Genomic DNA, 25,629 nt, shown 5'->3' with positions numbered 1-25,629 from the left:
AAGGCTGTGGTGTTATTTGTTGACCACAGTGGTCGTCTTGGTCATGGTCGTCATAGAGTGAGCCGATAACAGACCGCTTCCTGGGTACTGCCATGGCTGTTTTATGGTTGGAGGGGAGGCTTTGATTTGTGTGTTTGGTATTTACACAGCTGTGAGGGTTTGATGCCTCGGTCACAGTATCTTAGAGCTGTTCATGTCCTTAATTTTTGGCATTTCATTGAGAGGTTTATTGCTTTCTCTTACATGAGATTAAATGCTAACGGTGGTTGTGTGAGCGTTCCCAGCTCTGCACCCCCCCGTGCAGTCTGTGACTGTCTGTGTGCCCCCCGCAGTGGGTCTCAGAGCCACCCGGAGCGCCCCAGGAGTGAGCGCTGCTTTCTGCCCCCACGTAAAGCAGAGCTGGAAATTCAGAGCCTGTCCAAAAAGTACTGTTGTGCCTGGTGTATCTCCAGAGGAGATGATCACTTTGCATCATGTTCCTACATAAATCCAGCAACCCTTAAGATGCTGGGGCACATTTGGATGATGTCTTGGAACAACCTGGGTAGGTTACCTGTAGTGTCATGTCAGCCTCTGTGCCAACAGGCACAAGTGGCCAATTGCGCTGAGAAACATTTCATCCTTTTTCCACCTCCCCAGCTCCACAAAGCACATCCTGCTGTAAACACCTCAGCCTCCCATTGGCATCGCCCCTGTCTGAGGAGATGATGCTCCAAGTGCCCTCAGTATTTCCCATGTGGTTTCTGTGCTGGCGCAGCTCAAGGCTGCGCTGCCCTTTGCAGGGCTGTGCTCAGCTACACAGAGTGTGGGGGCAGCGTGTGTGTGTGCTGGGTGATGGGGAGGTGCTGGGCTTTGGAAGGGGAAGTCGCTTCATCTTTACATTTTAGCATCCCACATTATTATTTCCTCTCTGTACTGTGGTTTGTCAGGCTGGGAAATGGTTCCTGCTGGCTGCAACGGTCAGATCTCACCCAGGATGTTTGGACAGCACTGAAAAGCAAGATTCAGTGTGTGCTTGTGTATCCATGCACAGATATTTTGAGAAGGGATTGAGGAAATTTCCTAGAAGATGTTAACAAGCTCCCATACCAAAGGTACTTAAATCCCTGTTTCTTCCCTGTTGCCCTGGCTTAAGGAGGTTCTGACATTTCCAGCTGAGATTTCATATCTTTTTTGTTGTGGGGACCAGAGTAGAGGAATCAAAACTGCAGTGTTAGTTGCTTCTCAATAAAAGCCTGGAGCAAGAGCTTAGGGAAAGCACAGGAAAAGCTTCGCTTTGTTTAATGATAACGTGTCCCACTCACAGCTCAGGTGGTGATGTCATCCAGTGAATCAAAGGCTTCTCATTCCATTATGCTTTCATTATCTCCCTCCTCTTCTACACACTCATCTTCATAATCATCTCTGAATGTGTCATCACCATGACCCTGCTCCTCCTCAACCTCCTCTTCAGCCCCAACCTCACTCCTCTGCTGCAGCAGGTCTGCTTGCCTGCGGACGTTCACCTGCTGCTTGCAGAAGGGACAGGTCTTCTTCCTGCTCTGGGTGTCGAACCAGGTGTCAATGCAGAGGTGGTGGTAGGTGTGGGAACAGGGCAGGATCTTCAGGAGATCCCCTTCCTTGTACTCAGACATGCAGATCACGCAGGTCTCGTATTGGTCGCCCTGCCTGTATGTGTACAGCTTGATCTTGCGAGCATTCCTCCACCAACTTATGCCAACCATAGCTGAAATCGTGGCAATAATGATGTAGAGCATGTCCCTGAACTTCAACAAGATGTGAGTGCCCTGCAGCATTTTATCACTGCTTTGGTAGAGACATAGATTGTATTTGGGTGGTATAAGTCTGACGTACGCCCCTTTCTCACACTGCAAAGTCTTTTGCAAGTGAAGGGAGACAGATTCTCCAGTGAAGAGTGATGGTATTTTGATCTGCTGCTGAATTTCTTTGTCATCAGACATCATGGACATCAGCTCCTCTGAATCCACGTTGTACACAACTGCAGCCTGATACCCGGCCTGCTGGGCACGAAGGACCTTCTCAGCATAAGGGCAGTCACACCCCTGGATGAGCGCAATGTATTTCTCAGAGGCCTTCCTTGGTGCTGGGGGATTCAGCATTGTATGGCAGGCGTTGGGTGGGATTGCCCTCATCAAATATCCCATCAGCCCTTCTGCTGGCAGCTGTGGCCCGAAGCACGCAGGCAGGGCCTTATACACAATGCATTCAGAGCTGTCGTTGTAAGCCACGAGCCCAAAGGCTTCTGTAATGGCAACCTCGTAGATGAAGGTGGCAACCACAAGGCAAAGAAGCTGGAGATGAAGACTCATGTTGAATGTAGCCGAGTAGCTCTGAAAGCAGATTTCCAGGCTGGTACTAAAGAAGGAACGTAAGGGACAGTCACAGAGGAATTATCCCACCTGGGTGTTACTGCTGTGCCATGACTCAGAGCCACAGTAGGATGGAGATCAGTTTCTGCCCTGGCGGTTTCTGTAGGTTTTCCTTAGGTTTGGAGGTTCCCAGGACACAGCTTGCCCCTGTTCTGTTGTCTCCAGCTGCTAAGCAACACCCTCACATCATCCCTGCAGGTCTGTGACATCACCTGGTGACTGCTATGGCAGGGTCACGTAACGTTACAGTCACCCCCCTGAAACCACTGTTCCTCTTCTTTTTTTGGTCTGCTTCAATCACGTGGCTTCTTCATCTCCCTCTGGGTACTGATATGATGCTGTTTTCTCTTTTTGTTAACTAATGGGACTTCTCACCAGCAACGTGCCCACTGCAGACAGAAAGGAATGCCTCGTGCTGGTGGCCAAAGCAGTTCCTGGGAAACTCATCAGGAAGGGAAGTGAGCTGTTAGGCTTGGCCTCCATCTGCTCCTGCAGTACACATGGCAGCCCACATTGGTCTGGGCTGGAATTAAATGGCTGGGGCTTCTAGCCATAAACACATTTAAAATTCTGGTTATGGTGAAAAAGCAGAAAAAGGAATGGAAAGCATGAGGAACAAGCGTTGTTCCTCCTGCAAAGCTCTCATCTTACAGGCAATTCCCACCTCAAACAGCGACGGCACAATGCCCAGAGGAGCGCCAGGCAATAGCTCTCCTGGTTGTTGAAGAAAACTAGGTCTGAATATGCAGTGAACCCAGGTCAGTTCTGAATCACAAATTCCTAAAAACCTGTACCTTTTAACAAACAACCCTTTTTGTTTAACGATCCACCTGGGAGTAGCCCCGTGGTTCCCGGTGCAGTTGTGTTGGACCTGCAGTTAAAAAATCACTCCAGCACCAGGCAACTGATTTGTTACTTGCCCCCTTGGGCTCTGCTTGAGACAGATTTCACTGGGAAAAGAGCTACAGAAAATGTCAGCAGACAGTGTGTGTGTGTGCCAGAGACTCCCAGCAGCTGTGATTTTAAATCGATTTTATTTTCCCCTCATCCAAAGAGTTTTACACTCACAGGAAGACATTTTGTTGCATTTAAAAACAAAACAAAGTAAAGGTTTGGGGAGGAGGGTGAAGCCAAGCACTTCCCAGCACAGCGAGATGAAGAAGAAAATGGAGATACGCTAGGAAATCTTTAGAGGGTCCATGAATGGCTTTGTCTTCTGCTGGGACTAGAAAAGGAGGCATATGTTGGTGCTCATGCTCTGACATGTGTGGGACCAGGGAAAGGTCCCCTTTGCATTCTGTGCAGACAACGTGCTGTACGTTCTCCAGCTCTGGCTGTGTACTGCAATCTTCTGGAGGCTCCACCACCATCTCTAGATGCTTCATCTCCTAGAGCCAGCAAGGCATGAGCTGCATCCCTCAGCAAAGCCCTGAGAAACGAGTGTTGGTTTCTCAGTAATTCATAGCAGTACCCCAAAGGGACGTGTGGGTGAAAGGACAGATCCTCCTGAAGAGCCTTGAGAGTGAGGAAAAGGAGAATAAGCAATGAAAGGAAACAAGCTGAAGTCTGGCTGGAGAGCAGGATGCCCATATTCCACCCACAGAGCAAGAAACAAAATCCCAAAGTGCTTTTGCAGAAGGAAGGAGAGGAGGGCCACAGAAGAGCTGCTGTACAGGTGGTCTTCAGTTAAGTGGCCGAGGTGGTGCATGCCTTGTCCTCTCTGGTTCCCCCCGTGCTGCCCATTCACACTGATGCTGCCTGCCTCCATTATCAGGACCCTGAAGGCTTTGGCTTTTGCTGGCTGAGCTGCACTCCCCACCCCTGCGTGGGGCTGTGCCAGACTGTCCTGAAGGCCTCTCCAATCGCATTTGTTACAGCCAGCACAAAACTCTCCACATCCTGCGCTACCCCTATTATATTCGTCTGTTAAATACATTGCAGATGCTCCTGGACATATTCTTGACCCATTTTTCTCTGGAGTTCTAGCAATCTACTTTGTCGGAATAATTGCAATTTATTTAAATGTCAACAAGCCACACATGGGAGACAGCAGTTGTGTGCAAGAGCAGAGCAATTACAGGGAGCAGGGTCCCGTTTTACCACTTGAACAAAGATCCAAGCTAGAAGAAAGGAAAAGCCCATTTGCTTCTATTAACTCATCGTTCACCCCACCACTCCCAGAGTCCCTTTAGATTCCTTTAGATTCCTTCTTTGGGGCTTTCACTCTGTGCAGGAACAGGGATAATAAGCTCAGCTCCTTCCACAGAAAAAAAAAGCCTTCTGACTCCGGAGGACTTTGGTGTTGATTTAGACCCCACATAACTGCTGGCAGAATCTACCCACATTCCTGCCCAAATATCTTATACTGCAGCAGAGATGCCAAAGAGGATGACTGATGTGGATGAACGTAATTACAACTCCTAACAAAACATGTAGAGCAGGCACTTGGACTAGCATTGGTTTAACTTGGGGAATAAGTCTAAATGATCTTTATCCTCTGAGGTTTTTGCAGCATGAAAAGAGCAGCCTGGCAGTGTTATGATGTGAATTTGGACATAATCAGACTTCTCATACTTTATCTGTATTAGGCTGGCGTCTGAGGTCCACAGGCAGTGGCATTATACCGACAAACAGCAGCAGACTCTCCCTGCCCTGACCAGCCAAAGGCCAGGAGCAGAAAAAGCTTTGGTGGGGTTTAATGCTTTGCTCAAGATATCTTGGCAACTATCTCTGGTTCTAGCTCAGTGCCCTTCTTATCAGGGCATGCTGCTTCTTTGGGGTCATGCTATAGGATTAGAGAGGACCAGGCTTCTGAAGTAAAATACCAGTGATTTGCTGTGAAGGAAGATCTGGGGCCATCTAGTGACCTTCCAGTGAAAACCTCTGTGCTCCCAGTGCTCCCAGTTGTTCCTGACAGAAGGAAATGTGGGACACGCTCCCTCCCTCCTGCTGACTGAGCAAGTCCCCAGCTCTGCAGTGAGCTGGCTGGAAGGCAGACCTGTGTCCCGTTGTGAAGGATTTTTTTTTGCTAGGAGCTGATTTAGAAACTGGTGCATGTAACCACCTCCTTTCATCTAGGATCAAAGGAAAGAATGACCCACGTCTTTACAGAATAGGTAGCTGAAGCTGCCAGAGTAACCACCCCAACTGTTGTTAGGTAGATGAGAAATGGAGTAGAGCGTGTGCAGAGGTTTTGTGCCTTGCTGTGTGGGGAATGAGATGGGAGAGGAATGGAGAGCAGGTGTCTGGAGCTCTGCAGGCCTCACTGGTGTGCAGCATTCCCTGCACGTGTCTGGCCACCATATGAACCCGTGCTCTACCAGGTGTCTCTCCTGGATTTCCCGGGGGTCTAGGCAATCTCTCCTGTGTTATTACCTAGTACAAGCATGATAATCTGGGCCTTAATGCGAACAGAAGATTATAAAGCAGTGATTTGTGGACCTGCTACAATAGTACCCATAATCGGCTAATGCACACAATTAAAAAAGGCAGTTGAGCAAATCTAGGCCATTGCAACTTGTACCCATGTCTGAAAATGGATTCCAGTTCCAGCTGTTTGCTTTGCAATGGAGGGAGACATCTCTATTAGATACTGGTGCTGGCAGTAATGTCTTACCTTCCCTGCCTTTGGCAAAATGCCCTGAAAATCTTGGACATAAAGCAAAAACATCCTCTCCATTTAGCAGCTTTTTGTTTTTGTTTTTTTAAAACTATATGCAAAGAAAGAAAGCAAAAAAAAAAAAAAAGAGGAGAACTGTAGAGAAGAATGGTTATTTCATCAACCTAGACTTTCTGCCTAAAGTTACCTGATAACTGCAGTAATCTGACCCCATGTTGGAATAAACTTGTCTATGCAAGCTTTGGAGGGAGAGCTTGAGAAGCAGAGGGGAAAAGGAACCTCCAGTGGAGCAGTCCCGGGCTCTGGCAGGTGCTGCTGCGGCAGTTCTGCAGCTGGGGACCTCACAAATCCTCTAGATCCAAAATGGGCAGAGCCAAGGATATGTACTCAATATTTCACTTCTCCTCTCAGTCTCTATTCCCTTATTCCTCCATTTCCAAATGTTTTTAATCCAGTGCTGTGCTCAGGTTTCCTGAGAGGCATTGGCTGGAGCTTGAGTTGTGGGGAGGGCGGGAAACGGATCTGATAGGAGGGTGAGTGGATGGCTTGGTGTTCCAGGAGGGGGGCTGGGCAAGCCTTCTTGGGCTAATTCTGCTCACTGTTGTGTGCGTGGAGGGAGATGAGTGCTACAGCAGTCACTCTGCACCGGCAGAGCGGGCAGGTCTTACTCCCAGGCTGGGTGCAGTGCCACAGATCAATGCACTTGCTGTGGTATGCGTGGGAGCAGGAGAGCAACTTCAGTGCCTCGTGGGGCTTGTAGGCCTGCAGGCAGATGGCACACTGGGGGTGCCACACCCTGCCAGGGGGAGACACCAGCTGCTCTTCCTTGCTCTGCACTTTGCTCCACATCCAGCTCCGGTACCACTCCATGCATCCTGCAAGCAGCTGGGTGCCTGCTAAGATGGCAACCAGGAAGCTGGTGGCCTTGCAGGCCGGCAGGATCAGGCTGTAGTAAAGGAGTTCTAGAGAGCAGGTGAGGCACCTGTGGGTACAGCAGCCGGGGCTGCCCTCAGCGTGGCTCCAGAAGCAGCACTCAGCCTGCAGCATGGCAGCCCTCTGCTCAGTCTGCCCGTCCTTCCTCCAAAACCCAGCGCCAGCCTCCACAATGAAGGGCACCACAGGTCCTCCCTCACCCTTCTCATCACCTCGTGCCGCATCCCTGCAGCCCTGTGAGTCTGTGCTGGCTGTGCACCTGCCTTGTGCAGCGTGAGGAGAGGCCTCAGCCCTGTGGCACTGAGGGCTGTGTGCTGAGGAAGCTGCGCGGGCACGGCCGGCAGTGGGGCTGTCCGCCATGTTGGCCTCAGCCAGGGGCAGGCCCGGGCATGTGGTGGGAGCCGGTCCTCCTGGCCCAGAGCTGTTGGCACAGCTGTCCCCAGCCTGCTGGAGGCACAGGAGCACAGCAGCCACACAGAGAGGGGGCAGGAATGGGTGCTGCATGCCGTGGGAGGCGCTCAGTGGGCACCTGAGGCAGCGCAGGCCCCACGCTGGCTTCTGGAAAGTTCTCCTTCTGCCCGGGCTGTGCCTGAGGAGCCTCCGTCGTCCCCTCACAGCTCTCCCGTTGCATTGCCCTCTCTCCATGCTGCACTAATGCAGCAGCTCACAGCAGCTCTCTCTCCATCCTGCTCTCCTTGCAAAGCTACACCATATTGGTGAGCATGCACACACTTCCAGCTATTCCTAATCTCGCTTTTCACTTTTGTCCCAGTTTTCTTCACTCGCCCCCTCAAAACCTTTTTCCCACCCATGATGGGGGCCGCCATTCCCACAGAACCCACTGCCTGGAACTCCCTGTGCCCATCTGCCCCATTTCTGTGTTCACTCCTGTAGCCCCATCCCTCCTTCTCTCTCGGGGTGCTGCAGGTTGTGTGCCCTCCCCATGGAGCCGGCGGCGCGGCGGAGCCGGGAGCTCCCAGGGGTAATCTGCAAAGTACAAGTTGTTATTACTCACTACAGCAGAACAATCAGCGCGGGCTCTGTAATGCAGTAAGATGGATTGGGGCTGCTTAAGACCAGAGGAAAATGGAATCGCTGTCTTACAAAAAGAAGTTTAGCTCCCGCAATCCACCGCTGATGAGTGATGAGACCTGAGCAAAAGCCCAGATTTGAAAATGCCTGGATTTGGGGAGTGAGGCAGAACTGTGTGCAGCAAGAGCCAGAATCAGCCCTGGATCACAGCAAGCCACAGCCACACGCCAGATCCATCATGTAAAGGTAACTCTCTTCAAGTACAGCTCTTTTCTTAGTAGCTGTGGTACTGTGCTGCACATGGAGACCTTCACCACCTCTATAGCTTGTGTGCCAGACTGCAGCCAGCACATCCCCACGTCAGGATTTAGCAGCTGAGTTACACAGAGCTCCTTCTGCAAGATCTGTGTGGGTCTGTGCTGCTCGAGTTGCTTTGCTCATCCTTACTGCTGGTTTGTTACAGAAGAGGAATTGGAAAACCGACATCAGTTGTAAAAGCAGTAAAACAGCTCATTCAGGCTCCAAGAGCCAGCAGAAATGCTGTAGGTATCACAGCTTTTTGTATCACAAAATGGGCTGGGATTTCCTCTCCTGCTGAGATGAGAATGGCCTAAAGAGATCTCTTACTGCAGCAGAGAACTAACTGCTTCAGAAAAGAGATGGGATTTGAAATGAGAAGGTTGGAAAGGAGGTAACAGAGCTGGGGTACAAAGAAAGAGGGTGCTAAGAGGGGGGAGGAGCACAGCTGTGCTTGGCAGCAGTACTCAGGGAGGGATCTGCACTGATTTTGCCTCCTAGAAGCAGTCAGCAAGGAAGAATTTCCCCACATTCCTCCTGGCACTGCCAGTGCTGGTGTCAGTGTGCTCTGCTGACACGGGGAGCTGGGAGCCCGTCGGGAGCAGCACAGGTGCTCGGCTGAAGGGGCTCTTCTGTCAGTTCTGATTCAGTGTTTGCTGAGCCTGGTGTGTTGACAGAGATAAGTTGCTCAGAAATAGAGAACTGTAGCTTTCCTTGTTACTGGGGAGAACAAGAGGATTAGACCTGTGTTGCCTTTATTTCAAATGGAGGAGCTGATCCTACACGTGGACCCCTTCACGTTTCAGTTCCAAATGTGGCCCTTCCAGCTAGAGACGGAAATTGCGAGGTGGAAAAAGCCACGAACTTCCACCAGTTTTATGGCCGTGAAGACCCTGATTTCTTCTCATGTGCTTCTGGGGAATTTCAGCTGTGCAGTAATAAGACCTGGGTTATTACATGTTTCTTATTTCTTCCAATCTCAGTGCGACTCTAGCTTTCCCTCTGCTTTGCCTAAGATGAATAGCAGATCCTCTACTGTTACATTAAGGTGGCTTTAAAAATGTAATATACAAGCAATACAAACCTTTGTAGTCTAAGGCATAAAACAAACTCTAACTGCTTCGGATTAAGGAGACAGTTGACTTAAATCAGCCAGTTACTTTAAATACTTTTCTCTGTTAGCTGTCAGGACTGTATGCCTAGGAACATCTGGCAGGGAGGGAGCGAAGCATCTTGGGGCAGTGATCTCTTCCACTGGCGCATCTGTATGTGGAAGGAAACATCTGTTTGACCTGGAGGTGTGATGATAAACCGTGGCAGTTCTGTCTATTGGCATGCACCTGTCAAAGGAAACTTCTCCGCTATCCATTTAGCCTGGGCTCATGAGCAAGTACGCACACCATCATGAAGCAGCTTATACCTCTCAGCCTTTGACTAGGTGCAAGTTCTTTTTCACCCTTTTTAAATTTGAGCAGCTCCTCGTTTATTCTCAGGCTTGCATAGGACTGTGTATGATGGGTGCTCTTCCCTAGCTGGGTTTCTTGCAGGTTGCTTGGGACCTGCACCAAGCTGTGAGCATGTGAATACTTTGACTCCTCACAGGTCACACTGTCCTCGTTTTGATTTTGTATCTGTGAGCAGCTCTTGAGGTAAGGTAGCTCTGACCCAGTGATAGCACACGTGATTTCAGATGCCCCAACTGCCTGTTACCACACCAGGGGATTTGTGTTAGGCTTCAGCACCAGACTGTGCTCTCAGTCTGCAGCTGGAGGTGAGGAGGAGCTGCAGCCTGAGAGGCTCTGTGGTATCTCAGATGGTCTCTAGATTTGCTAAGAGAACATATGCTGACTGCTTTGCTCTTCAGGGTGAGAGGAAAACAAGTAAGATTTAGCAAGCTTAGAGAGGAGCAAACAGCCAGGTGTATGTATGAGGGTGTTGGTTTCTTGTTTTAAAGATTTTCTTCAATGCTAAAGTATCAAACTTTGCAGTAAGTTTTGCTATGGTTTAATTTTGCTGGTCATAAGCTCCCAACAGGACACGCTGGGAGCAACTGCACTCCACATGGGCCTGTAGGGTCAAGGCAGAGGTTTTTAGGAGGAAAGGCTACCCAGCTCTGCAGAGACATTGCCAGGGTGAGGCTGGAGGGGGATCTGCCTGCAGCTGGGAAGCAAAGGGGGAGGCTTCTGCTATTTTAGTTTCCCATGTCGGCACTCTCTCATTTAAAGATCCAAGGTGAAGCAAGAGGCAGGCAGGCTTAAACTGACGCCAAAGCATCTGCACAGAGGTGTGCAGAGATTTAACTGTCTTGGTATTCAACTGATTTAGCTGCTGCAGCTTCAGACCGTTAATGAGCCCCTGGGGAAGGAGACAGGGAGGCCTGGAGAGGCCATGGTTGCAGCCCTAATGCGGCCAGGACAGTTGAGCTCTCACCTGCTATAACAGGCAGGGGCAAAGCTGAAGCTGTGCCCCACTCAGCTCCGTGTTTCTCTCTGTGCTTGTGCTTAAAGTGACAGCTTTATGCTGGGAAGAGCAGGGCTTCCTAGGAGCCAGCATGGTTGCAGGCACTGCGTGCTCCTCCTGTCTCTGGTGCTGACCCCGCCGTTCCCTCCTCGCGTGCTGCGAGCCAGCATTTGCAATCTGAAAGCATCGCCTTCATTAGCAGAGGTCCATCTCCTCCCCTTTACCATTTCACCCGCTGCTGTTGATTAAGTTTCTCTTTGCAGCTCTTCCAGGAAGCCAGGGGCCTGTTGTTTTGGAGATAGCCTTAATTTGTTTACTTGTGCATATGTTCCATCTTGTACAATGATGCTTCGCAGCTGGTCTCCAGCAGCCTACGGCACTGGAGAAGCAGCAGGTTAAGTTTAAACCAAAGGAAGTCTCTGAATACCAGTCTGACATGTTAATCCAAGTGCAGGCATTCTGAGATTGATGTGGTAAAGCATGTTGCCATATTGCTTTAGATAGCATCTTTACCTTTATTGCTGGTTTCCAGCACAATATGGGCACAATAACAGTTGGCTTATGCAGAATATCAGTTAAACACAAAGATTTAAAGATTGAAAAATCCCTGCCCTTGGTTTTACAATGCAAATGCTCTCAGGCAGTGAGTCAGGTGTTAGGCTAGAGAAGTTCCTGCTGGATGGGTTTTTCAGTTGTGCTCTCCAGAGCCAGACACCTGCAAAAATGCCTTGTTTCCAACATGCTGTCTGTCCAAGGTGCTCAGGAGCTCACAGTCCCATGAAGCTTGCACCCTATGAAAGCATCCCTGGGGTACCTCTTCCCTGTAAGGCTCCTGTCCTGTTCCTGTTAGAATCACAGGTGTGTTCCTGGCTTAACAGGGAGACATCAGAATAGTGGTACAACAAAGGGATTCAGCCCCTACATTGGGTTTCAGGAGAATGGCAGATCCTTCCTGGCCTACAATGTGCTATTTTTCCTATCAGAGGAAAAAAATCATTTGGATATTTTACTGCTACTGTAAAGCTGTTGCTTCTCCCCCCTACCCGCCTTCTAGAAAAAAATATGGAAACCTTGTTTAATTTGCCAGCTTGCAAATGGCTTCTGAATAACACAGTTGTCTTTGGCTCAGTCGATCAAAGGGCTCTGCCCATGAGAACAACGACACTTTGCAGCCTCAGATTAGTTTTGTTTTGGAAGAATATGATGTGTTTCTGTTGGTTTAAAATCAATCTCTTTCCAGATTGAGGCTGAGCCAGACAAGTGAATGCATACAATCAATATTTTGCAGAACTGATAGAAAATTAGCCAGGTTTAATAAACATCATGCATGGCTTCCTATTGTAGCTGTATATCAAAGGAAAATAAATATATTGACTGGATCTGCTTACAATAGCATCTATAAGTCACTGTGTAAAATAAGCCAATTGCTTGAGTGGTTATGTGAGGCCATGTTGATTAGGATAGAAGGGGATCATGTTCAGGACGCATGGATCCTGTTCTTGGTAATTTGCTACATGACCTTGAAACTGGGGCCAAATTTCCAGGTGTGCCACTGCAGTTCTTTCGCCTCCTGTCTTCTGCAGCTTTATTTGAAGCGCCGAGGGTTTATTCCTTAACAGCTCCATGTTGTGCTCACCTCCACTCATACCAAGTGAAGCTGATGAGACCTGTTGGTACTCCATTCCACTTGTAATGGTCTTCTTATGTTTATTGTTTCATGGTGGCTTTATTTCTTGGTGGGTTCCCTTGCAGTCTGGGGATGCTGCTGCTCATCTCCCAGCGAGGGCTGTTAGACATTATGGCTGATAAGTGCTCTGAGACCCACTGCAGCAGTGCAACAGAGAGGTAGGAGTAGGCAAGACTCAAATCCCAGGTGAACTGTTTTCATCTGGAGCTGACCATTATTTTCTGGGATTCAGGTAGAAATTGCAACTGTTTGCCCCTTGCAAATTTTCTCTTGTGATATTTCCTGTAATTTGTGCCTCCCTGCAGTAAATGAACTGAAGGCATATGGAGCATCCAAACTCATTTTCATCCATCTTCATTTGCCTTGGCTATAATGGACAGTGGCCACACAAATGTCCTTTGGAAATTACTAATGTGAGACCGTGACCGCTGCTCCCTTGCTGCACCACCTATTGGCAGCAGAGAAACAGCCGTGCATAACTGTACACAGTTTGAACACGTTGCACTTGATCCTGCATACAGCTGCCTCTAAGGGTATCTGGAACACCAGGGGCTGATGGCAGAGCATGCCGGGCAGTGCTGCTGGCAGAGCCAGACGGCATTGTGGCACTGATGGGTGCAGCAGCCCACACGGGCATTGCTCTGTAACAGTTCACTCCCTGGCTGCTCTGCCACTGTCCCTTTGGTTCTGTGCCTTTTGCCTGAAAACACTACAGATTGTCCTAATGGTTTGCATGGTGCACTGCTGAGAGCAGATCCGTGGCTGGTGCGAGTCAGCACAGTTTCAAAGCTCTGGTAGAGCAAAAAGAGGTGGTGCTGGTGGAGGATCTTGCCCCTGCTATTTCATGTATTGAGCTGTAGCTGTTTCTGTAGCTTGTTGAATGGAAACGGCCCTTCCTTCCTGGTAATGAGGTGAAAGCTGGAACAGTTTTCTAGCCTTGCATCTGCAAAGGGAAAATAAATGGGGAGGATGAGCAAGTCGTGAGTGGGTGTTACTGGTGGGGATGTTAAGTGTCTAACATAATTTATTGCTTAAGTAACCTTGAAACAGCATTCATGGCAATGGAGCTGCTACAGTGGCACTGTGGTGGGCAGAGAAGGAAAGGAGTTCTGCTAGCGGGCTGCAGCTAAGCATGCACCTGCCATCATTCATCATCCGGTTAACCCTGCAGCCAGACTTCACTTCACAATCCATATTTCCTTCTTCCTTCCCTCCCACTCCACACCTGCGTGCCACCACCAGCCATCAGTGTCCCCGCTCCGCAGGGAAGGAGCTGCTGAGTGCCTGCGAGGTTCTCGCGAGTGGCTGCTGCTGGTGATGTGTGCACAGAACACGTGGTCAGGCAGATGAGTGCATGGAGCAGAAAGGTTCCTGTGCTGACAGATACGAGGGGAGAGCACTGTAGCTGGCATCAGAAATACGTGAACCACAGATGTGTACATATGTGTGAGTGATGACAGGGAGAGCATGATCCAGAGCCGGAGGGTGCAGGGGTCCATATGTGTGCATCAGGGACAGTGCACCCATCAAAATGTGCGTGTTGAGACTCAGGCAGAGCTAACAGGGTGATGAGAGTAGTGCCTGGATGAGTAGAGCCTGCCTGCAGGTATAGCATTGAAGAGGTGGGAGCGTGGGTGCATCAGACCCCTGGGAGCCATGGACAGGTGAGCAGTGAGGGCAGGGGACACAGCTGCTGCAGCAAACGTGACTCCTACCACCCTGCTGCAAAAAGAGCTGCTTGCAGATCCATGTCTTACTCTGCAGGAATGAATGTGGGTTTTGATTTTTCTTCTTCCTTTTCCGTTGTTTTTTTTTTTTTTTTCGTTTCTTCTCTGACTCTGCAATTCCCAGCTGCAGGAATGCTGATGGGCAGATGAAAGGTTTGCTGCTGGGGATTCTCCAGCTCAGCTTCACAGACCCAACACGTGTCTGAGCTGCTGTGCCCTGTCTGCAAAACCCATCCCCTGTCTTGTCTTGCTAGATGTTTTCTCTAGTTGCTGCTGTAGTATTCAAGATCATAACAAAGCCTCTGATACACTGGAATTTCCCTTCTCTCTTTAATGAAGATCAAGGGGAAAGTTATGTCCCTGCATGTAGGATAATAAGCATCAAAAATGTACTCTATGTCTGAACAGGGTGTGAAAGTCAGCCATTGTCTTTGTTTTTCTGCAAGAAATGTGCAAACCGATTGTGTCGAGAGAAGAGCATTTATCTGGGAGGAAAAAGGGGTGATGCAGCCTGCAGGAGCTCTGCTTGGCAGTTCCTCATTTGGGCTCCAGCCGAAAATGCCAGATTTAACTCTGCTGAGAAGACAGAGTTTCCTTATTGTTTTCTGCAGTTTTCCCTTGAAATCCGCTTCATCTGGGAGAATAGTTTTGTTACCACCTGGACAATAGAGAGTGTCCTTTTTGGTCTGGCACTGTGTTTTATTTTAGCTAATTAGATAGCAAACCCTTTTGTTTTACACATTACAAAACATTAAGATCTGTTTCAACACCATTGGTGCTTTTATTACTTTCTGAAATCCTCATGGAAGAGGAAAAAAGGTTCCATCCAGCTCTGCTGCGTCGCTTAACGTGTGAGCAGTCACAGTGTGCCACGTTCGCCAGGAAGCATGTACAAATTGAATCTCTACGTGTGGTTGTCAGGAAACAAAACATGCTCAATATCTATTTCAAACACAATTTTGACTTTTAGCAGAGCTTTGCAGAAAACTTAGCAACGAGGAAATAAAAATGACTCCTGCAATTTAGCAACAGGTAAACAAAATGTATAAAAACCCATGGAAATACCCTAGAGGCATCTCGAGGGACCATCGCACGGAACCACGGAATCGTGGGGGTTGGAGGGACCTCTGGGGCTCCTCCAGTCCAACTGCCCCTAAAGCAGATCCCCAGGTTTCACAGGAAAGCGTCCAGGAAGATTTCTCTGATGCAAGTTTGTCTTTAGTGAAGGGAGGAGTGGGACCTGATCCCACAGCCTGAGATCTCAAGCGCTGCTGATGTCATCTGCAAGCAGATCAGTATGGGGCTCAGCGTGGTGTCTGCTGTGGGCACAGCCGGAGCTGCAGGCAGCAGCTCAAGTGAGCAGCTTTCATCTCCTGGGTGGTCCTCGCCCAGAGCCCTCCGCTCCTCCTTTTCACCCTTTCTCAAACTCGTCTTTTGCTGATGCCACTGTTTCATCCAGCCAGGGATCTGCTCCATTTTCCATGCTCCAAGGTAATTTTGGCAAGGCTGCTCTGTTCTCACATGCCAGTTAAAAACACTCGCAGGCAGGTTTTCTTCCATGGGGCATTTGCAATCCTCTGAGGTTTGTGTGCAGTAAATCTCCATGCCTATCTGTTGTTCTTTTTTTCTGGATGAGACCAGCGGTGTAAAATCTCTGCCCTTCCTCCGTGTGGAAGCAGCTGACAAACAGCTCCAGTGCTAATTCCTTCCAGATGGGTCCAAGACAGCTCTTTCCTCATGCAAAACTGCAAATGCAATGGGCCCACCCGTGGCTCTCTGGCCCCAGCAGAGATTCTATCACTGGGATATTTCTGGCTGCACAGAAGCTCCCAGCCTCAGCAGCCCACAGCACACACTGCTGCCATGAAGATATGTCCACATCACATCACTGTGCTGCAGCAAAGCAATCCTGGACGTATCCAGAGCAACAAACCTTATATCTTCTCATGGTCTCCATTTCTCCTCTTACTTGGTAGAGCCCATCATCAGAGTCACATCTGCCCACCTTGCTCCTTGCTGACTCTCTGCATTTGGCTGGAGACAGAAATTGCCATGGGTAGAGCCCAACTCCCCAAGCTGGAGTGAGGAGCACCCCCAGGCCAGCCCCGTCCTCTGCAGCAGTGAAGGAGAGCTCTGCACAACGCAGAGGAGCTGACAGCGGGATGCTGTAATGGGAACGTCACACCAGCTTAGGACAGAATTAATACCCTGCCCTGTGGCTGTGACTGAACTGGCATGTAAGGCAGGACATGGCTGTGCTAATATATAGAAAAGGGAATTATTTACTGAGGCTTCAGGGCACAAACAGATGCTGCTGTTTGATGATGCGGGACAGAAGGGACTGAGTCACCGAACACAGCCCCTGCAGTCATGAGGTTTCGGCCTTACAATCCTCTTTCAAAAACCATGCTCTGTCCTACAGTACTTAGGCTTTTGGTCCCATTTATTGCCATGGGGATCCTGGTGCAGAGCCGTAAGCACTTGGACTGCTCTCTGAGGCAGGGATGTGCCCTGTTTATTCCCATCCAGCAGCTTTCACTACCCTCAGCTCTCTCACTGATAAAAGTGAACAGGGGTAGCTGCTCTGGTCCCCACTTTCACATCCCTGGGCTGCATGGGCTTTTCAGGATATCCTTTTCAGGATCCCTCAGCATCCTGAGCTGGGGCTGTTCAGCCTGGGGAAGAGAAGGCTCCAGGAAGACCTGAGAGTGGCCTTTCAGTACCTGAAAGGGCTGTAAGAAAGAAGGGGACAGACTTTAGCAGGTTGTGTGTGATAGGACAAGGGGAAATGGTTTCAAACTAAAAGAGGGGAGATTGAAGACTGGATGTGAGGAAGAAGTTTTTTACGATAAGGAAGGCAAGGCGCTGGCACGTGTTGCCCAGCAATGTGGTGGATGCCCTGTCCTTGGAGATATTCCAGGTCAGGCCAGACGGGGCTCTGAGCAGTCTAATCTAGCTGAATGTTTCTCTGTTCACTGCAAGGGGGTGGAACTAAATGACCTTTAAGGGTCCCATCCAACTCAAATGTTTCCATGATTCTGTGACCCTGCGTCTGAAAATCCCTGCCCTGCATCACAGGTGCCCGAAGCACCAAGTGCCACCTGGCCTCAGAGCCTTTCAGGCTGTCCCTGAGCATCTGGTCTCCTTGCTCTCACTTCTGTGCCATGGAAAACCTCTCCTTCAAAGAGAGGAGAACAAGGATGCAGCCAGCAGCTGGCAAACCCCCAAAATATGCTGGTACATTAAACCTGCCCGGCTGCGCGTGTTCCCCAGCTGTTTTGTTTGCCCGAAGACATCACAGTGCAGGGTCGAGCTGCCTGCTGTGGGTGGACTGGGAGGAGGATCCAGCGTGTGAGAAAAACAGCATCAGAATCAGAGCCTGAAGAAGCCTTTTTTTCTCCCCCACCTCCTGGGCACCGCAGGCTGCTGCCCTCATCTCTGCACAGATGAGTTGTGCCAGCTGAATTCAGCCGGCGGTGCGTACCCGGCACGCTGCTGCGGGGACCGGCACCATGTGTTGGGTTTCTGCTCGTGTGGGTCTTTTCAGGTTGTGAGAAAAGCAGGTCAGCATGTGAGCCTTTCAGGCAAGCTGTTCTGCACAGTTCTCCAGCAAAGAGATTCCCTTTTATTAGAGGAAGTTACTAGAGTGTCCAGAGCTACAAAGCGTGGATTTAAAAGCATCTATGAGTTTTGGAATTGAGATTAAGTCCTCCTGCTTTAGGGCACAAGCTAAACTCTAAAGGATAGGACAAGATAGAAATTTTACTTTGAGTGGATTAGACTGTAACTTCCAGAAAGGCTTTTGATTTGATAGGTGGGTCTTTGCATCTTTGCCTGCAGCAGCAGTTACTGCAGACTAAATGAGACGGACTGACAAAGGACGTCTCCAATATCCACTATTTGCTGCTCACATGAGAAGTGTGTTGGGAGGAAAAGGCTTGCGTTGGTTTGTTTATCGGTTACAGTGTGTAGGATCCAGTTATGGATGCAGTACACAGTGGGGATCCTTTTGAGGTCCGTTTTCATGAGGTGTGGATCCACTCTCCCTCCTACTACTGCATCTCCCCTGCTCCTTGGCTGCAGGTACCCAGCACAGCTCCAGGGCAGATCCCAGAGCAGCCTGCCTGCCTCTGCCAGAGTGATGAAGAAAACGTGTTGCACTGCCACAGTGCCAGGTGCCCGGGCATCAAGGGAGGACAAATCTGCAGTGTTGTAGTCAGTTTGGGAGACTCTCCCTGCTCTGAGTCTGGCTGTTCCTGCAGCACTGTGCCACAGAAGGACAGAACATGGCATGATCTCAAGGCACTTCAGTAATTCTCATTATCCTGGTGCGAGGCCCATGGGCCAGCTTTCAGAGCACTTGGCTCACTTTCAGGCCAAAAATTCAGTCTTCTGTTGATGCTTTCTTTCAGCTGAAGGAAGAAGGAGGTTGAGTTTTGCTTGGTTTGTCCCTGGCAAAAAGAGAAAGCACCCACGCGCTCCATGTGCTTTGCAGGCTGATCCAAAGCCCAGCGGATACATTCCCTTTGACTTGAATGCAGCTTGAATTTCAGCCTACAGTACTAAATGATATCACCATTAAACCGGATAGCTTGTGCTGCCGGCTCAGAATTGCCATGACCTCATGGTACTGGTAGTTTCTGTGATCTAACTGCTTCCGTCCCCAGGAGATGGTGTGCTTGGTGAGCTGTGCCTACCGCCCAGACATGGGAGAAGAGGCACACACAGACACAGCCTGCAGGGTCCTCCTGGACTGCTGAAATGCATCCTGAAATGCATCCTGATGCAAAGCAACAGAGGCAACCGCACAACCTCTTGCCCTTTACACTATGCAGTTATCCCCAGGCAGTGCAGAAGGTGAATTTTTTTCCACCAACAATTGTTGGAGTTGTTTTCTCCTCCCTTCAAACCTGAGTTGCAAGTTGGTCACACCAGTGAATGACAAAACGAAGCAGATCAGTTGTGGCCAGGGAACCCACTTCTTACAGCGATGCTCCAGGTGAGCCGATGGCGTTAGATAACATAGGAAGGATTTTCAGCGGGGCAGCAGGAAGCACAGCAGCTGCTTTGGTGTTCCTGGCTTTGCAGCTCGGTTCTCTGCAGGTTTGTTGTTGCGGTTTGTCCCAGCAGTTCCCCAGGCACGCTGAATTCCTGCAGGCTGGATCTGCACGAGCAGTGTTGTTTTGGCAGCACCATTTCCCCGGGAGCTGAGCTGGAGCTGGCAGACGGGATGATGTGTGCCACCCATGCAGTGCTTTCAGCAGCGCCGAGCTGGGATCGGAGGGGCACCGTGCTGGTTTCCATTCATGGCACCATGCGTATGCTGCCAGGCTGATTCCTGCCTCCAGCCAGTCTGTGTGCTCACTTTCAGCAGAGAAGTTCTGGGTCCATGCTGCTTATACCTGACGTGCTCACCATGGCATCGCTGCCTGCATGGGCTGCAAAGACGGGCCTTCTTTAACGAGCTTTCTTTAACGAGGCCTTCCTGGCTTGTGCTGTCCCATAACTGTCCAAGTGGCTGTAATGCCTCATCAGTCTCCTCCTGCCTCAGTTTCCCCTCCCTTGGGCTAATTAGATAAAAGCTACTCACATAAAGCCCTCCTATTGACTTTGCCAGGGTGCTTTGAGAATTAATTAACAGTCAGTGGAATGTACTGAGATCATCGGATGAAAGCGGCTATAGATATGCAAACCAGAGTCATTATGCAAAGATAAAATTTAGAACCTTTGCAAAAATAAGTGTTGAAATGAATGTATGGTGGTGTGTGTCTGGCTCTGCTCAGCTGCCAGGCCCAAGCGTTCCTTCACCTGATGATCCCCAGAGAAAGGGGGAAATGAGATTCATGGGAGAAGTGTGAAAACACAGAGGAGAGGTCTTAAAATCAGATTAAGAATGAAAAAAATAAAGAGAAGCTCTGAAAGCAAGAACTTTTCCCTCTTATCTCTTGGAGGTCTACAAAGTCCTGTGTGCACACTGAGCTGCAACGCAAGGAAGAGCCAGAACCCAGTTCCAAATACTGTTTATTTATTTGCTTCATTGCAGGAAAAAAAGAATCACGAAAAAAAAAGTTGATTCCAGGTATAATTTAAAAAAGAAAAATGTCTGAGAAGGGACACACTCCATCAACTAATTAAAGATGTAACAGACGTGCAATATTCCCAATTAACTACAAAAGTGTGCTTCCACTTCTAATTGCTGACAGTTTCTTTTGGTGCCTCTGTGCAGATTAATTGTCTTCAATGGGTAGCTGGTTAGCTTGATAATGTAATGTCTGAAGTGGAGGTGGTAATTACTTTGATTATGGTTTTTTTTTTCCAAATGGCAGCTGGAGGTTAGGCCTGGGGTTTGCAGAATCAAGGGCAGCTGAAAAAGAGCAAGAGAGGAAAGAAGTGAAGTTTCTTTCAGGGTTTGAAACCTTATGTATCAAAACCCTCCGGTAATGTCCCCTCGGGCACCACTGCTGGGGCACGGGCTGGGAACAGCAGGGGCTCAGAAGGTTTGGGCTGCCATCCCCCACATCCCCCACAGCACCAAATGGCACCGTGCGGTCCCAGCAGCGCTCTCCAGCTGCAGTGTTCCGGTGTGTTGAGGAGCAATCGAATGTACGGGCAGCCTGGGGTGGCTGCAGGACCACCCCACAGCAGAAGCGGATGTCCTGGGAACCAAAGGGAAGACCATGCCCAGGGGAGGGTGGCCGGCTGCCAGGCAGAGCTGCAGGAGCCGTGAAGTCGCTACGCTCACTGTTCTGCCACGCAGCCGTGTGTGATGGATGGCACAGCTCAGCGGCTGCAGATGTTCCCCCTTCCTCCTCCCAGAGCCCTGCAGGCCGCTGGCAGCCGGTGAGCAGTGGGGCAGTGGGGCTGTCACAGCTGGTGAGCAGTGGGGAAGTGGGGCTGTCGCAGCCGTTTCCCTGCCAGCGTGGCTCCTGTCGGCTGTGCCACTCTTTGGCTTTTTTCACTGGTGTGGGAAAGACCCAGGGCGGGAGGCTGAGCCTGCAATTCAAACCCCAGCTTCCATCTCCTTCTCCGTTCTTGGCAGCTGAGAGCTCTGCTCACTGGAGCTGAGGGATTCCCAAGCTTTTATCCTCTGCTATCTGTCAGCTCTTTGGAATGAGATGAAGTCACCTCTTTCTTTCTCCTGCCCAGTGCTGCCACTCACAACAGCCCACTGCAGCCACCCTCCCTGGGCTCATCCTGCCAGAGAGCATTCCCTGACCTTCCCTCCCTGCTGTTCTCTGCCCCCTCCTCTTTGCTTTCTCTTTTTTCTTCCCAACATTGTATGTGAGGAGCTGAGCTGTTTCCAGGAGTAGCATGTGTAGGAGCTGGATAAGGAACAGGATCCATTGGCCCGCAACAGAGCTTGGCTCAAGCCTGTGCCAAGGCTATCCTGGTTAGAGAGATGCTCGGGGGGGCAGTGGGACAGAACCTGGGCTGGTCCTCAAGACACCATGGAGCTGCCAGCCCTCCCACTCCATCCCCATGCGCTCCCTCGTTCCTCCTCTACCTCTGCTTCCCCTCTGCCTCTCCTGTCCCTGCTCCCTGCTTCACCCTTGGCCAGACCCACAGGCGCACCAAGGTGCCATCCCTGGCAGGATGGAGGACAATGAGAATATGAAGGTCTCCCAACACAACAGTGGGTGGAGGCAGGGATGGGGAGGTTCATTTGCTGCAGAAAAATGTGGGCAGCAGCAGTGAGGGGGTTGGCTTATCCTGAGGTCTGGAAGCTCGGGAGCTATGGCAGCAGGGCCGGCAGTGATGGAGGCACTGCAGTGCTGAGCCCCTCTGGAAGGGACCTGCAGAGGTTTACACCTACAGCAGAGTGCTGCTCTCTTCTGCTTTTTGATAAAGCAATTGGGGAAACTGAGACATAGCTCTTCTTGCACAGCATTTGGTTTCTCTAGTGCTTGTTTTCCTCTGATTCTCCCTTTCATCCCCCTGTTCTGTGTGTTGGGCAGGAAGAGATCCCGTCAGGGACTTGCAGGGATGCTTCTCCCTGGTGCGCTCAGTGCCACATCCCTGCCCTCCCTCCGGGCCGCTCTCATCTCATGGCACTCCCGAACGCTCCCAGGTGTGGGCTGTGACTTCTGCAGCACTTTGCACCACGGGTCCCAATGTGAGCACACCCTAATAAGAAGGAGAGTGTTTTATGAAGCGAACACTAATGAAATCCTCTATTTCAGCTATGCATCATCACACGGCTCTTTTAATGTCACACTTAGGGGAGATGATTAGATTCTGTGTTTGTTGGTGGTGCTCCCTTATTTTTCGACTCCCTCTGCCTGTGAAGTGAGTTTCCGTGGTTACCGTGTCCGGGTCTCTGAGCAGTAGAAAAATTAGAATCATTAAAAAAGAAAAAAGAAGAAAAAGCCTATTCAAAATGGTCTGAAATAGCTCATTTTGTGAATCAGGCGCTCACAACTTTAGGGTCCAGGTCTTCAGAGAACGCCTTGCCGAGGTGATATCCCTGCTCACCTCGGGGTTGTTTCACCCGGCGCCACAGCTGTGATGATGCTGCCAGCCCGGGGCGAGCGTTTGTGATGCAGGGCCCTGAACAAAGGTGCTTTTCAATCTCTTTTTTCTTCTCCCTTTTTGCTTAATTGAGCTACTTCTTAAGGGAAAGCTATCTCAGAGGAAATTTTGCAAAACTGAAACAAAAATGCAGGAAAACGTGTTTGGAGCACTTCCAGCCTGTCCAGCTGAGCGGGGAGGGCACAGCTCTGCTCCCCTGGCACTGTGGGCACATCCAGCCCACTCGCTCCCAGCTGCTTCCCTTCCTGCTGCCTCTTGTGTTGCTTTAACCCTTCCAAACTCAGCTGTTGTGCGAAGCGCTGCACAAAATCCGCCGGGGGCATTCTGGGGTGAAGTTTGGATCCTGCAGAATGGCTGAAGCCGTCACTGGGGTGAGAAGCTGGCGGGGCGCAGGGGAAGCTGCCGTTCTGTTTGCTTCCACATATCGTCCCCCCTCCTGGCAGCCCCGGAAGAAGCCGGGAGCAGCTGTGGACAGTGGGTGCCCCTAACCTGGCCCTGCTCAGCCATGCGGAGGGATGGGGTGGGATGGGGTGGGACGCAGCCCCGGGCAGCACGGAGCTGTGGGAGGGGAGGAACGGGAGCTCCTCCCTGCAGGAGCCCCTCGGGGTATTTCCCCCCATTCTGTTATGTAGCAGAAAAATTTTAAACAGGCTTTTCTTAAATTATTTTCCACGACATCTGCAGTCGTGAATTGGGCCTATAAAACATTGTGTAGGAGAGTGCTCCTCCTTCACTTGATCTCCTTTCATTCCCAAGAACATTTTTCTCATCAAAGCTTGCAGATTTCAGACACGCCATAAGATATTTTTAATCATCTTCTGTCACGAAGTTTCCACGTTAAAGGAGCCTGTGCCATGCAGAGAAAAATCTATTTATTCTCCCTTGTTTAAAATACCCTGGCAGTCATTTTAATTACAATACCTTTTCCCTACCCCTCCTGGGATGTGCAAATGTATTTACACAATTTACAGTAGAAGTGGTTTCCTTCCCCCGTTCCCTCACGCCTTCCCGTCACCTCCCTCCTTCCCCAGTCTGCGTAGCGTGCACAATTTCAAATATCACAACTTGGCAAATAAATATTACAAGATTCAATAAGGCAGAGCTGCATTTACAAGTCTGAGGCTAATTTAATAAATGATGGCAGGAGCTTTAAAACATGTCTCCTATTTAAAGAGCACAACACCGATCTCTGGAAGGAACTGCAAAGTGGGCTAAATCTTTTAAAGGCTTTAAATGAATCCTTTTCGTCTAAAGCTCGGGAAATTAAAATCCTCCGGAGCTCATTTTTGTTCGGCTCCGTCAGAGCCGACGTCAGCCAGGCCTGTGTGCACCGCCAGCGCCGGGGCAGCGTGGGACCCAGCGTGACGTGGGCAGCTGCCTCCTCTGCAGGAGACGAGGAAGGGGAGAAGGAAGGAAAATGGGGGTGGAAGAAAACGTAAAGCCTGCTTGGACTTGGAGCAGGAGAGAGGCTGAAGTCGCCTTGCTGCTCACCTGGAGCCTGGTTTGGAGACGCTGCCCTATGTGGTCTGGCCACCGTGGCTTTGGTCCCAGTTTGTGCAGTGAACTGGGCCCAGTCTGGGGGAAGCAGAATGATATGTGGTAGGTCTGCATCTTCCTATCTCCTCAATGGCATTTCCAAACCCCACAGATCTCCATTCCCACCACCCCTCCTTTCCATCCCTGCAAACTCCCCTGCATCCCTCCCAGCCCAGAGGACTCACAGTCCCCCCCTCCTTCCACCCCGCCGTGCAGAAACACAGCTTGAGAAGATTATACCGGGCCTTCCTGGCTTTAAACTCCATTAAGTCTATGCGTCTGGGAGATGGCTTTGGCAGATTGGATTGGATTGGATTATGTCTCTTTGGATCCTTTGCTTGTGGGATATTTCAAAGATCACCTTTAACCACAGCTTGCTTCTCTAGAAGTCTGAATTGGTCTGGTTAGGGTCTCAATTTTGGTTGAATCAGAGGCAGCTAGATGTCAGCAGCAGAGAAATAAGCACAGACATCTAACAGACTCCGTGTTTTTCCATTTCTATTTGCTTTACAGTGACAACTTGTACTGCAGATGGGGAAATGGAGGCACAAAGTGGCATGACAACCTGGGAGGAGTCCCTTGGGGTTGGTGGCAGAGCAAGGGGGCAGTGCAGGGTCTGCCAGTGCATGGTGTGGGTGCTTGTGCTTGAGATGTAGCCATGGGAGCTGCTTCTGCTGGGTGTCTCCAGATGCTGCAGCACGGGGCTGGGGAAGATCAGTCTGTCCCTGTAGATATCCCTGCTGGGGAGCTGCTGGCTGCAGGCTGGAGGCGGTTTGTCCGATTATTGCTCACTGCTGTGCAGGCAGGACCTTCCCTGGCAGCCTTACACGAGCAGATTCATGCAGAGGAGGAGACAGGAGAAAGGACAGCACCACCAGCAGCTCAGCTTTGACAACGAATCCTTCTGTGCCCGTGGGAGGAACTATCTGTGTGCCTCAGTTCCCCCATTTCAGTCCCACGTGGCCATGAGGCTGTGGAAAACATGGAATGGTTCAGCTGTGTGCCTCGAGCCCTACCCGTGCCTCTGGTGGGAGCTGAGGCACAGCGAGGCCTCATCCCATCGATGGATTGAGTGACCTGAACTGCCACATGGGAAGCTTTAGCTGGAGTTGGGTTTCTCAGGTACATGCATTAGGAGGAAGTGGAGGACTTCAAATACTCAGCCTGAAGCCCAGTGCCCATTATTTGGGTGATTCTTCAAAAAGCCTTGTGGGTTTCTACAGCTCTTGACCACACTAACGTGCCCAATGGAGCATTGACAGCCACAGCTTTGCCCTCTCTTCCTCCTGCAAAGTTGGATTATCTCCTCTTCCCTTACTGCCAGCAGAGCCCCAAACCACGTCCCTCCGTGCCTGATTTCTAAACCAGCCTCTTTACTCGGCAGGGTGTAATTAAGTCGGAGCTCCAGTTTGAGAGGTT

The 25,629-nt window shown here is 50.2% G+C and overlaps 1 protein-coding gene across 1 annotated transcript; it reads right to left on the bottom strand.

The window, feature by feature from the left end:
* Window positions 1-1,248: 1,248 nt before the first annotated feature.
* ZNRF4 (zinc and ring finger 4) lies at window positions 1,249-2,553 on the bottom strand. The gene is made up of 2 exons (XM_004948948.5): window positions 2,421-2,553; window positions 1,249-2,351 (listed from the first exon to the last, which is right to left on the bottom strand). The coding sequence occupies exon 2, from the start codon at window positions 2,328-2,330 to the stop codon at window positions 1,344-1,346; it is 987 nt and encodes a 328-aa protein (XP_004949005.2). The 5' UTR covers window positions 2,331-2,351; window positions 2,421-2,553; the 3' UTR covers window positions 1,249-1,343.
* Window positions 2,554-25,629: the final 23,076 nt, after the last annotated feature.

This window comes from Gallus gallus, chromosome 28 (assembly GCF_016699485.2).
Source record: "Gallus gallus isolate bGalGal1 chromosome 28, bGalGal1.mat.broiler.GRCg7b, whole genome shotgun sequence".
Taxonomy (NCBI): Eukaryota; Metazoa; Chordata; class Aves; order Galliformes; family Phasianidae; genus Gallus; species Gallus gallus.
This window is presented reverse-complemented; position numbering and strand designations above follow the sequence as displayed.